We start from the raw sequence: 14,224 nt of genomic DNA, 5'->3' as shown, positions 1-14,224 counted from the left end.
TAACAGCCACATGCTGTGGGAGCTTTCCAGCAAGGGCAAGATGCGGAGTTTTGAAATCTGTTTTGAGACCCAGGGTCTTGGGGGAATCTTAGCTGCTAAAGCTCTTGTGGCTCTGAAACAAGAACTGAGCCCCGCTTGTTTGTGGCGGGTTTCTGACAAACAGCCAATTGTAAACAAAGGGATGCAGTTGCCATATGTGAGAGATCGGGTAAACATTGGTAGAGAAGATAATTACAAGAGGAAAGGGAATAAAGGTGAACTCCAAGAGTTTCTATTGGATTCGTTCCAGCTCAGTATAACACACTTAAATGGGGACGAGCAGAACAGTCTACAGTACTTTCTGGTAAAGAATCAGGAGTTGTTCTCCTGATCTAACAAAGATATATGTTGTATTGCACTGGTCAGCCCCAAGAGTGATACTGGGGGGAACTAACCCATTAAACAGCAACCTCACCTACCTGTAGCTACAGGGAAGGAGCACTACAGGGCATCAAGGAAATGTCTCAGGAAGGCATAATCAAGTCTTCAACTAGTGCTTCGGCCTCACCCATCAGCCTCATTCATAGTTCTGGTTACGAAAAAAGATGGCACCCCAGTTTCTGTGTGGACTACAAAAAAATATCTGAAGTCACTTTAAAGGATTCTTATCTATTATCATGAATGGACGATACCCTGGATGCTATAGCAGGTTCAAGCTGGTTTTCTCACACTGACACTTAAAAGTGGGTATTGAAAGTGGATCCAGAGGAAAAAACTGCTTTCACAGCAGAACAGAGCTTGTGACAATTTAAAGTGATGGCTTTTGGCTTGTGCAATGCACCAGCCACACTTGAGAGGCTAATGGAGAGGGTGTTACAAGACTGTCCCTCTCAGCTCATCCTGTTTTACCTGTAGGATATCCTGGTGCTTGCGAAAACATTGGAGCAGGAACTAAAACATTGACAAATGGTCCGTGATAACCTGAAGTTGGCCAATTTGAAACTGAGCCCAAAGAAATCAGAGTTGTTCCAAAAAGAGGTCCTCTACCTTAGGTACAAAATCAGCGAGGGAATTTCCACTGATAAAAAGGGAAACTGAGGCTGTATAGAGCTGGCCAATGTGCCAGACACTCACAGATGTGCCATTCTATAGGGCACTGCTCCTATTATAGAAGGCTCAGTGGTGGGTTTGCCTGTATCGCAAAACCACTGCAGAGGTTGGGTGAGAAAGGGAGCCATTTCAGTGGTCAACAGGGAGTGATGTAGCATTCTGAGAGCTGAACCATTGTTCCTGCTCCTGTCTTGGCCTAGCCATGTTTCAAAACCCATTTCGTATTGGACACGGATGTTGGTGCTTATGGTCTGGGGGCAGTACGGATGCAAGAACACAAGGGACTTAAGAGGGTGGTAGCTTGTTACAACAAAATCTAAATTCTCCTGAGAAATTATCGCACCGCCTGAAAGTGGTTAAATTTATAGACCATTTCCCGCACTATTTGCATGGGAGGAAGTTTATAGTGGCTCTTTAAAGTCACAAGTCCTGAGGGATAGCTTGCCAGGTGGCTGGAGAAACTGCAGTACTATGATTTTACAGCCACACACAGGCCTGGCCATGAGCGTGATAATGCTGCAGCCTTATCCAGACAGCCTTGTTGGGAGGCTCATTACAAATGCTGGCCCAAGCAGGTGAGCAAGGAACTAGTCGCTCAAGAAGATGGGTGTGCCACTCTTCCTCTAATTCGCAGAAGTACTCATGTTCCTGTTTCATCCACTAGAACAACTGGGATGGGGCTAAAGTATGCATCCCAGAGCAACTGAAAACTTCTCAGAGAGGACCCTGATATCAGCAGGGCCGGCTCTAGGTTTTTTGCTGCCCCAAGCAAAAAAATTTTTGGCTGCCCCCTAACCCAGCCCTGGATTCCGCCCTGCACTTCCCTGCTGCCCCAGTCCTGGGTTCTCCCCTCTCCCTCTCCCCCACCCACACCCCCTGCTGCCCCAGTGCTGGGCTCCCCCCTTTCCCTCCCACCAGTGCCCTCCCCCCACCCTCCTGCTGCCCCACCCCTGGGTCACTGGTAACTCGCTCCCAGAGCGGGTCATTCAGCAGGAATTTTGGATGTGCACAGAACACAGACAGGATTGGTTCCCGCATGGTTACAGAACTGCAGTAAAGTGGAACAATTTTCAGCTTGTGTGATTGGAGGATATCTGGATGCATATTATAAGACTGTCCTACATAAATGAGGAAAAGTTGAGGTGCCTTTATTATTCTTTTGTTCCACTCTTTCTTTCTATGGGGAATTTGCCAATGCAATATCACTGTCTTCCTTTTAAACAAATAAAACTGAAAAAAAAAAGGCAATGGAACCGGGGCCCGAGCCGAGCCGGAACCGCTGGGACCGGGGCTGGGGGTGCTTGGCCGGAGCTGCTCGGCCGGGGCTGGTGGGGCCGGGGGTGCTCGGCCGCTGGCCGGAACCAGGGCCCGAGCCGAGCTGGGCCCGAGCAACTGGGGCTGGGGGTGCTCGGCCACCGGCAGGCGCCGCTCGGCCATGGCTGGGGGTGCTCGGCCGCTGGCTGGCGGCCGGAACTGGGGCCTGAGCTGAGCCAGAGCGACCGGGATTGGGGGTGCTCGGCTGGCGCCCCAGGGCACGAGCCGGGCCAGAGCCGCCGGGGCCAGAGCCTTTTGGCTGGCCGCCGGAGGAAGCCGCTTGGCCGGGGGGGCTGGACTGGGCTGCGTCTCATCGTGCCCCAGCTTACCTGCTGCCTGCCTGTTTCAGGCTTCCCGCGAACATTTGATACGTGGGAAGCAGGGGAGGGGAAGGAGCAGGGGGCGGAGCGTTCAGAGAAGGGGCGGGGTTGGGGCGGGGCAGGGAAGGGGCGGGGTTGGGGCGGGGCCTGGGTCCCTTGGAGTGTTCTCTTTTTCAGAGGCTCCGATATGGTAACCCTAGGATAGTGTGTGATTGGAAAATCAACAAATGCATCTACCCTGGAATGTAATGTCCCCTCACAATATCACAGTAAAAGCTGTCTGGTCACAGTGGGAAAGCTAAAGCTTTAAAGATGAAATACTCTATAGGAGATGGGGAAAAACAGCGAGTGATGGACACAGGTAGCAGCTGGTGTTATTATTATTAGTGTTATTTCTGACTTTCTAAATGTTAGTTGAGTTATTTAAAAAAAAACTGAGCTCTAGTCTAGCCCTTCAGGTTTTCAGGAAAGAAGATAGTACATCTCCTAGAAGCAGAAATCAATATCCTCATGACATTTGCATATAAACAAAGAACTTTCAGCTCCCTGGCAAACTGTTGCCAATTTATTGCTGCCATCTCCTGTAAATCACCCAGACTGTTCCTTCTGCACATCATCAGGATACCGAGGTATTTATTATGCTCTCACAGTACCACTTGCTTTTGTTGCAATAAGTTTGTACATGAAAATGCTTGTTCAGTGCTTTCCTGTATATCGATAGTTGAACCTAGAGCTCATGACAAGCAAGAACCAGCCCTAGGAGTTTTGTGGCCTAATTCTGCCAAGCTGAGAGAAGAAAACTAAGCACTATTTAGAGTGAAATGTCTGCTTTAAACACATTGTGTTTCACAAGTTAATTATTCTCTTTGCAAGAGATCTTACAACAACTAAAAACATTCAAATAAGAGATTATAAGCATGCAACAGTATGTATAGATACTAGGGTTGCCAATTTTCTAATCACACAAAACTGAACACCCCTGCCCCGCCCCTACTCCAAGGCCCCACCCCTGCTTGCTCCATCCCCCACCCACTCTTCCCCACCCTCACTCACTTTCACCAGGCTGGGGCAGGGGGTTGGGGTGCAGGGGGTTCATGGCTCTGGCTGGGGGTGGGGCCAGGGATGAGGTGTTTGGTGTGCAGGAGGGGGCTCTGGGCTGGGCCAGAGGGTTGGGTGCGGGGAGGGTAATGGCTCCAGCTGGGGGTGCGGCTGGGGATAAGGGGGTTGGGGTGCAGGAGGGAGCTCTGAGTTGGGCCAGGGGGTTGGGGTGCAGGGGGGGATGCAGGGTCCCGGCGGCGTTTACTGTGACTCCAAGGAAGCAGCTGCCAGATCCCTGTGCATGGGCGGCCAGACGGCTCTGTGTGGTGCGCGCTGCCTTTACACCCGCAGGCACCACCCCACACAAGTCCCAATGGTCGTGGTTCCTGGCCAATGGGAGCTGCAGAGCCGGTACTCAGGGCAGGGGCATCATGCAGAGCCTCCTAGTCCTTGGCCACCTGAGCTGATGGCCAGGGACCTGATGGCCGCTTCCGGGAGCAGCACGGAGCCAGGGCAGGTAGGGAGCCTGCCTTAGCCCTGGGACCTTGCTGTGCCGCAAGCCAGACTTTTAACGGCCCAGTTGGTGGTGCAGACCGGAGCTGCCAGGGTCTCTTTTTGACTGGGCATTCTGGTTGAAAACCGGATGCCTGGCAACCCTAATAGATACGTGAAGACTATGGTAGCATCCATGTGGTCAGAAGACAGATCATGCACATCAGAAAACCAATGTGACTCAAATTAAGGTGACATTTTAAGCATCAATAAACATATACATTATTTATTATTTCTATTACAGTAGAGACTAGAGGCTAGGGCCCCAAACTGCTGTCATCATGGCAAATCCCAAAGGGATGTAGCCACCTTGCAGACTGAGTGCTACCTGGATCGATTTCTAACTAGTTCCTGAAGATGGTCCCAATATGGTAGGCTCTATATGAACATATAATATCCTCTACTTCAAACAGGAGTTAATTCATTGAAGTCCTATGGCCTGTGTTATACACAGATGACTCAACTGGTCCCTTGTAGCTTTGTAATCTATGAAGCTGTGAAGAGACTGTCCCTCCCTCAAAGCTTTTACAATCTAATTGTAAGTCAACAGAAAACAGGTGGATAAAACAACACATGGGGGAGCACAAGGAAGCAATGAAATGATAGTGGCCAGCATGGAAAACAGATCAAAGCAACCAAGATGTCTAACCACTATTGACTTTGTTGTAGCCACCACAGTAGAAAGGAGTGTAACTCTAGATCCAAACAAGATGTGATCCTGAGCTACTGATAGCAAGGATTATGAATTACAGAAAGTGAGAGGTATTTATTTTCAAGGCGCATAAGAATCTTGTGTTAAAAATGTTTGAGGAGAGCTACAGAGATTGCAGTAAATTACATCTTCTCTCCCTCCACTACTGCCAGACCACTTCCCCATCACAGATCTCTGTCTCAGCAGTACCACCTTGTGTGGCCCAATCACCTCCTTCTTTAAGATTAGATGTCTGAGGTCCTCCTCCAAATATCTGTAACCATCAATTGCAATGCCCTGCATTTTTAAAGATTACGGGATAATTTGTGGCTTTGCCAAAGCTCTGAGCAAGGGGCAACAACATGTGGTTGTGCTTTCCCAGAAGCACACCAGTAACTAGATTGTGACTTAGAGTCAAAATCGGCATCTTGGAGGGCTGGGGTGAGGACCTGCAGAAGACTGACAACTGGCACAAATTGCTTCACTTGTGTGTGTTCCACTCACTTCTCAGCCCTCCTCTTCCTCTCTGTTTACCTGTATGGAAGGAGGAGAAGTAGCGGTTCTGTGAAGGCTGTTGCCCCTTAATCCTCCGCCACCATCTGGCCCTAAGACACTGAAAATATCTATTGTATGCAAAAAAAGGTAAGTGCCTTCCTAGCGATTATCTGAAATCCTTTACTACGGGAACTCTCCAATGGGAAATTATGTTCTGTTACAATACTTAGTCCACCCCCTTGCTAGTCCCCCCCAAAGCGACAGCACTTCAAAAGAACTTGTTCTTATTCCATCAGCAAGACACAAAGCATATTAAAACATTCAGAAAGGTAGAATCAGTATGGCAAAAGATCAGCACAAAGCAAACTAAAATGACTGATTAATAATCAAATCAGTTTATTTTCATCCCCTAGACAGAAGAAAACCTGAGATCCCATATACATCCGCATCTACAAGCAGCTGTCCCATGCTTCTTTCCTCCTACACAATCATATCCTCACTGCTCTGTGACACACAATCAAACTCTTATCCCTTCTGCTAGGGCATTTTTGGCATCAACCCTTCTATAAAGCAAATTTAAAGAAAGAAATTATTTTCTTATACTCTACTTTCATCTTTCCTGGTGGGTGTGCCTGTCTTTTCCTCAGTCTTCTTCATTTCCACCAGAATAATTTCCCCCTTTTGTCTCTTAATCTCTCCTTGTGCTCCACTAATTTCCCGTTCCTTCCCTTTCACTGACGTAAATTCATTCTGCTTGCCACAATTTTCCCTACCTCTCCCATCCCCTGGTTACCTCTCTTCACCTCCCCCGTCCCTATGACCTGTTGCCTTGGCACTCTCTTCTGAACCCTATTAGCTTGTGCTCCTCCCTTTTTCCTATCAACAAGGCTTGAATCTCCCCTTCCCTCACGCCTCTAATGCTTTTCGTGCCCCACTCTGTCCCACTTCCCTTCCCCTCTCTGATGCTGCCAGTCCTTGATGCCCTCCTCTGGAGACTTTAAGTCCCCTCTTCTCCTTCCCCATAATCTCTCTTTGCTTTTTCAGGGGACTTTCCAGTAGTCTATGGGAAACAGGGCTTTAGCCTTCTGTGGGTAGTCTCGGGGGAATAGGATTTTGGCTCTGACTTCCTACAGTGGGGTAGGCTGAGAGATGGAACAGAAGATGCTCAGATGATCAAAAGGGCAGTGGAGATGGCTGCCTGAAAAACTTTTATAGTCATGCTGCTACATGCATCTCCTGATCACTGCATTAGAGGTGAGGCAAAAGCATTACAAACAAAACAGTGGGGTGGGGCGTGATGCGAAGAAGCCACAAACTGCTTTCCCAGTCTAAAAAGAATATAACCACCAGTGGCAACATACATTACGCAGCCAGCAGATAATAAAAGGGCTCAAAACCGTCAGAGATTTCAGTTATCAGGTGAACCAATGGGAAGTAAACTGTGGATCCTACCAACTCATGTTTTGACATGAAAAATGAAAACAACATTAGCATTACTAGATAAGAAGGGGAACGTTTCACTCACTTTCACTATAGTCTCATATTCCATTTCTACTTCTGTTTTTCCTCTACTTCTTGTTCTTCTATGCTCTTTAAAACAAAACCAAGGATCATTTCAATTTTAGGTGATTAGCAATTACTCTAAACTAAAATTACATAATTTTGTGCAGTACAAAAAAGTAACCTCTCTTTTATCTAGGCACTTAATGAACAACAGAAAGATCACTCTGCCCTTCTAAGTGCTGGCTCATTAATATTTGACCAGTTGGTAGGAACACATTAGGCAGTGAATTTGACCAGTTGGTAGGAACACATTAGGCAGTCAAACCAATCTAGGAAACATAATCTGTCACTCTTTATTAAAAGAGGACAATGTTTCAACATGCTTCTGTGTGGGAGATCTGAGCCTGGGTGCAGCTGGAGCTCAGACACATTGAAGAAAAAATAATTTCCTCAAAAAAGAGACATATTCTTTCGATGGGGGGGGGGAAGTGTATTTCCATAAGGACAATGGCAACCAGCCATGCCACCTCTGGTTCCTATTGGAAGGAGTATCTAAGGTCACTACAGAGATATCACATCAGTCTCTGATCATGCCAGATTTCTTAAACTAAGCGGGATTGGCCTTAATCAGTTCTTAGATAGGAGATCTTCAAGCAAAACCCCAGAATGCTTCAGAAAGTGGTGCTAGAGAATCAACAGATGGAACACTTCCTTTTGAGTCATTATTGAACCAATGCCTGAGCAGAGGGAGCTTCTGGGCATGATGCTGTTGGTGGTGACGTTTTCGGGATAAGGTATAAAACCAATATTCTGATCCACCAAAAACAAACAAAACAAACTGAAACAAAACCACCTAAATTTGCATTTGATTTCCAGTGTCAAAATTCATATTTGGGTCATTTAAAAGAGTGGCAGGATTTTCATATTACCCCACCCTCTTAGCAGGCATTGGAACCCTCCAGAGAGCTGCAGGTTATTTATTGTTGACTCTCTGGGACAGGTGTAGCTCATTATACACCACCCCGAATGTAAAGGGGGTAAAGGTAGCCTTCAGTAAGAGAGTACAGGCCTGGGTCAGAGAGGCCCCGAAGGAAAGAACTCTAGCCTAGAAGCATCCAAAAAACTCCAAGGGGTCCACGTAGGACAATTACCTTGAAGGTTATCTTTTTGTTAGTAAAACTATACTTCAGAAAGGTAACTTTTTGGTGCTGACTAAAGTGTAGCTTTTATTTGGAGATGGATTAGAACACCATCAGTTTACAAACAAATATATGTTCCCTACTAAAATTACTTTTCCACTTGCGATTGGCAGTATATTCTTCATCTATTGTCCTAAACTGTTGTGTAGCATTGCTGTATGGTAACAGCTGATATTTTACCCCAGCAGAGATTGCAGTGGTGAGTGATGTGATTGCTGCATGTTGATGGGAGCTGCATGAATAAGGACTGCAGTTCTAGTTCTGTTTGTAGGAGTTAAAACTTCATGGCTATTTTCGCAGTACAGTGGGTGCTATTAAAACCTTGGTGTCTACCACACCATGGCGTACATGGTGCTCCATATATTCAGAATAGGAAATATTACCGACACCACTGTATATTTTAAATACATGGTGACACTGGGCCAAAGTCAGCCCTGGTATGATAGCTGGGCACAAATTAATGAAAGTCAATGATGCTTGGCCCTAGATGGTTGTCTGTTAAGTTTGTTAAGAAAGCATCGAAAACAAACTTTTCAACTGAAATAGAAAGAAATGAGTAGCACAAAGGTAAGAGTTTTCATGTTCTATTATAATGAAAATAATAATAAAGTTTCTGTAACTTAGCAGCTGAAGTAATACTTAAATTTTTTCACAAAATGTTTCCCCTTAAAGCATTTTTGTAAACTGATCACAATGACCAAGTCACTTCCTGGGCAATGGTGAAGAAGGAGAACAATGCATTTTATGCATTGTGTGCTCATCTTGCATTCATTTGGATTTATAAATGTCTTGTAATTGAAACACAGTGGAGAAAAAAATCATCATCAACTAACTTAATATGGCTGGATTTGAAATGAAATTAATATGTAACAGAACTTACAAACCCTCCTATATTGCATCACAATGAAAGAATAAAAACACTTTATCTGTTTTCCCCTTGAACTCTCTTTCACCTTGGGCTGTAAAGTTACTACATTAGCAGTGACATAGATGGTGTTGTAAGTTACATGTTGGGTATAAGTTGGTCAGAAAATGGGCACTCGTGATAGTGGAGTTTGCAAAGTAAATCCATAATATATGCGGAGGGAGCAGAATGTGGGGATTACAGCAGAAAAAATGTAGCAGCGAGAAGGTGAAATGTACAGTGGGATGAGACGGCTGCTTTATTGTACATATTCCCTTGTTACTTTTCCTGGGGCACTTTAATTTCTGGCCCTTTTGGCCTGGAAGTTACACTTGTTTTGCATACCTGCTGACGAATAAATCAGTTGCAGTTGCATTAGTTTAGCACTTGCACCAGTTTTATGCTACAATTATATGTGAGGTTTAAGTTACATTACCATTTTGTCACTGCAGAATTTGGCCTAATTGCTTCCAGGAGAGTTGCATCCATTACATAAGGTCTGAATTTGGCCCCTGGAATTTTCCTTAAAACAGACCTTGCAGCACACTAACTTCCATCCCAGGGCTAACTTATTTACTTTGTTTAATACTCTTCCTGTTCCTTACTTCAAGGATCTTATTTTTAGCCTACCTCCTTGTAAGCGCACATTTGCGTTTGTGAAAAGGCGTGTTTGCTTTGCATGCAAGCGATCCCAATTTTACATACTCACAGGGCTAGGTATTCCTGTAGCCTTTTTTGTTCACAGTTGGGGATCTGGGGTGTGCCCACGGTGAGGGGCGTGTGCAAAGTATGTGCACATTTGCGAACATGCAAATAACACCTAGCTGGAAGCTGAAAATCAGGTTCAAAATGGCTAATCACTTCGAAAAAATAATATCCAAAAGTGACAATAAAACAATTCTCCTCTGCCATACTTGGGATTTTCACCTTCCTTATTAGCAAGTACCCAAAACACAGTCAATCAAATGTAACAGAGATATCTGTATAGCAGCTGTAGCTAACTGACAGCCTGAATTCCCTCTGTGATATAAAGTTACAACATATGACACCCTAGTTCAAATTAAGGTGGACATAATTCAAATTCTACAATATTTTCAGAACTTATATTATGTATGTGTTCTGCCACTATTGCTATTTTTTTAATCCAATTAGCACGAGCATATCAGACATTATAAATCATGTGTTGCACACACATATTTACCACAGAGTGCTCGCTTGCTATGGAGTTCCAGTCAGCGAACAGAATTGTCTTGCAGCATAAGAAAGAGATAGTCAGGAAGAAACACAAGGATTAAAATGAACTCCGAATTTGAAGCTCTTGATTTCATTTGTTACGACTACATTTATTGTATTGTAAGTTACATGGACCTTGTCTTTAAAAACCAGCAACTCCTTTATTCTAGCAAGGAATAGATTTTAGATGCCTTTGTGCATGCACAGTAGTCATGTTAAATGGCTTTTGGTGAAACATTTTAAATCTGCAGATAATTAATGCAACACAGACAGAACGTACTGCTTCCCAAATCATAAAAATGCACCTGAATAGCTATTAGTCACAGTAATGTTCAGGGAACATCACAGAAAGAAGACACTATGCTTCTGAATGACGGACTAGCTCTTAGGAGATCAGAGTCAAATGAGTATATTTTTTCTGTTATCCATAATTAATTTGCAATGCTGTATTTTCCCAGCATTTATGTAGAGAAGCCCTACTACTATCAAGTACAAAAATCATTCAATGCAAGATAAGCATTTAAAATGCAAAGGTTATAAACATGTTTCAATTTATCTGACAATAGTTAATGTATGGATGTCCTGTACTGTCCCAAAGTCCACCAAAAAGAGTGTTTTACATTTCTGGTCTCAAAGTCCTTCTAGTGGTCCACCCTCCTTCTCCTCTCAGACTTGTCTGAGATCTGAGACTGAATACATTGAGTTTATGTTCGTAACTGCTTTTTATAACTCATGTTATACAGCAGATGGGGAGTACAAATCTGTCAAAGGCTTTGTATGAGTACCTTCATTGTTAAGCATATTTTTTTCATCATATTGATTAGAAACTTGATTAGGCTTTTTGTAATTTTTTCTTTGATATTAAGTAGAGCTGAATCATGTTCATTATAATCTAAGCTCCAATCTTGCGAATATTTACAACACATGCTTAACTTTAAGACCATGTCTACACTGAGCAGCATGGAACCACTCGTGCTTCAAGTCAACCTCGTGCATGCTGTCTTTGTAGAACTGGGGCCTAAAACAGCATTCCAGGACAGCTCAACCTCCCTTCGGTTCATACTTTAAATTGTTTAATCGTTTTGCTGAGCAAAAGTTTTGTTTTCAATGAAATTGAATCATTTTCCTACATAGTTAAATTTATCCAATTGTTTGAATTTTTTTTTTAAATATAATTTTGCATGGCCTGTTTTCTCAGTGTTTGGATTTTTGCAAAAAAACCTCAAATCTGGGAATAGTCAGTGTTTCTTGGGAGGATCAGCGGTTCTAAGTATCCTGTGAATGGCATGGTGGATCAAGTGCGAGCCTAGAAGCCAAGTGGTCCTGAGTTCTTTTACCATCTCTGCCATCATCTGCCTCTAATAATACTCTTCAGTAAAGAAGCGCTCTACAAATGTTAATTTGAAGTAGATAAATCGCCTCATTTCTAACAGATGAGGCTCAGAGGTGAATTAATATGCCTGTGGCCATGTAGAGGGGTTTGGCTCTCCAGGGTGGCGGGGAACCACACCGCCGCGCTACTTCCTTTCAGTTGTGATGGGGAATTAGCTTGGCTGCAGGAGTCTCTCGCCGTGGTAGCAGTAGAGGCAAAACACAACAGTTATTCACGCCCGGTTGGCGGGCAGTAGTGTGTCATGGGCTCAGGTCCTCAGACAGTCAACACACTGACATAGGCAGCTGTTCCTCTAGTGAGCTCTGGGGTTGGGCTTTTATACTTCCTGTCCTGCGCCTTGACCTCTGTGGGGCGGGCGCAGGATTCACTGGCTCCGCCCACTTTGGTGTTAGGAGAGGCTTGTCCTTTTCTGGGGGGTCGGGGAACTACACCGCCTCTCTACAGGCCATGAACCAATTTCTCAAGAGAGTCTGGTGGGCCTAGAAAGAGACACATAAAGGGCTAGATGATCCGTGTGTGATCTAGACCAGGATGATGTAACGCTACCACTGGAGCAGCACAGGAGGGTGTTTGTTGTGATTTGGGGCGGCACAATCTCTCTCCCACTCACCTTGATGCTCCAGATCCGCATATGCTCCCTGACACATGGGTATAAGTATGCTGTCAGATGGGCTGGGGGAGGGGTGGGGTGGAGTCAAGGCTCCTCCCGTTTCTCAGCCACCTGTACAAGGGCAAACATAGCTGTTCTGCAGTGCCTACTTCCCCTCCTGTATCTTATGCCCACTTTGCTCCCTTGTGCCAGTACACACGACAAGCCACAATCTGGCGTTAAGTCATTATTGATACATAAGTAATTTCCTTTGTTAGCTGTATATCAGCCTGTGTTTTATTAGGGCCTACCCACAAAAGAGGGAAGAGGTGTTCCTTGACAAGAAGTGTAAGAGATCCATGGGTAAAAAAATAAATAAATAGGGTGTCCACCTGTGAATGCAGTGTTCCAAGACATGCTGAAAAAGCTGATGGTCAGTATCACTATCCCCATTTTACAGATGAGGAAACTGAAGCATCTGGTGGGGAAGTGACTTGCCCAACATCACCCAGCATTCTAGTGGCAGAGCTGAGAATTGCACCAAGGGTTCGTAAGTCCCACACCAGGTGTCCTAGCCACTAGGCCACAATGGCTCCCAAACTTACTGTTTGAGCAATTTTAAGGTCAAAGAATTCACACAAGTAGTAACTAATGTGGGGAACTGACCCTGGGAAATGGGTTTGGGCTTTGGTTAATTTGTTCTTATTGGAATCAATTATTGTTAAATATTATTTTTCTGGGTAATAAACTCAGGAGTTCTCAAACTTCATTGCATCGCGACCCCCTTCTGACTACAAAAATTACTACACGACCCCAGGAGGGAGGACTGAAACCTGAGCCCGCCTGAGCCCCACCGCCCTGGGTCGGCCAAAGCCAAAGCCGGAGTCCCACCGCCTCAGGCAGGAGGGCAAAGCTGAAGCCCATGGGCTTCGCCCCAGGGAGGGGGCCTGTTACCTGAGCTGCGCTGCCCAGGGCTGAAGCCCTCAGGCTTCAGCTTCCGCCTCACGTGGTGGGGCTCAGGCTTCGGCTCTGGCCCCAGCAAGTCTCAACCAGCCCTGGCGACCCCATTAAAATGGGGTCGCAACCCATGTTGGGGGCCTGACCCACAGTTTGAGAACCGCTGGGCTAGAGTGTAAGTCAAGTGCAGTGCATAGCTACGCTGCCCCAAGAGCAAGACAGGAACTGAATGTGACTCCAGGGATCACAATCAGCTCCCAAATTCCCCCTTTGCTCCATGGGGGAAGTCATTTGTTCAGGCCCTTTAGCTGGTACAACTTACTTGCCCCTCTGGGCTGGCTACGTACAGGGAGGAATGTGACTCTCCCCACCTATGTACGTGGAAAGTGGAGCAACAGCCCAGTAGCAGCTGTTGTCTCTCCCCGCTTCTCAGTGTGATGTGGGTAATCTACATGGGGATGTAAGGAGATCCATATGCCCCATTACTTCCCTGCTTGGGCATGCAACTCACAGCTGAGGCCTGTATGCTTTGATCTCCAAATCAAATCTCCAATTTCCCCTGCTATCTCTATGATGAAACAACACATTTTGATTTGGAACATTGGGGTTCAGAAATGTTGCTCGCCCTACCCAAGATCCTGTTCCTGTGTAAATCTGGAGTGACTCCACTGATATCACTGACGTGACTCCAGGTTTACATCGGTGCAACTGAGATCAGAATCAGACTGGACTGAGGACGCAACTTGTCTAAGAGTCTCCATGGTCTAGTGGATTTGGCATAAATTTAGCAGTCTGACATTCTAACAATCCTGCCTGTGCTACTGTGTGACTTTCAGCAGATCTCCTGACCTCTATCAGCCACAATTTCCCCATCTGTAAAATGAGCTGAACTATATTTACCGACCTCAAACTTAATATGGTTTGTAAAAAGCTGAAAGTTAAAAGCA

General features: G+C 45.3%; 1 protein-coding gene across 3 annotated transcripts in view; it reads right to left on the bottom strand.

Annotated features, from left to right (window-relative positions):
• The window catches only part of PLCB1 (phospholipase C beta 1), a 627,096-nt gene that overhangs the window by 30,197 nt on the left and 582,675 nt on the right, over positions 1-14,224 (bottom strand). Inside the window, exon 32 of one of the 3 annotated variants that reach the window (XM_054022548.1) lies at positions 7,025-7,089. The exons of the other annotated variants lie outside the window; for them this stretch is intronic. Coding sequence (XP_053878523.1) covers positions 7,051-7,089 — 39 coding nt within the window. The 3' untranslated portion in view covers positions 7,025-7,050. The remainder of the gene's footprint in view (positions 1-7,024; positions 7,090-14,224) is intronic. 3 annotated transcript variants of the gene reach the window in all.

The sequence above is a fragment of the Malaclemys terrapin genome, chromosome 3 (assembly GCF_027887155.1).
Source record: "Malaclemys terrapin pileata isolate rMalTer1 chromosome 3, rMalTer1.hap1, whole genome shotgun sequence".
In the NCBI taxonomy this organism is placed as follows: Eukaryota; Metazoa; Chordata; order Testudines; family Emydidae; genus Malaclemys; species Malaclemys terrapin.
The sequence above is the reverse complement of the archived record's forward strand: the minus strand, read 5'-3'. Positions and strand labels throughout refer to the sequence as shown.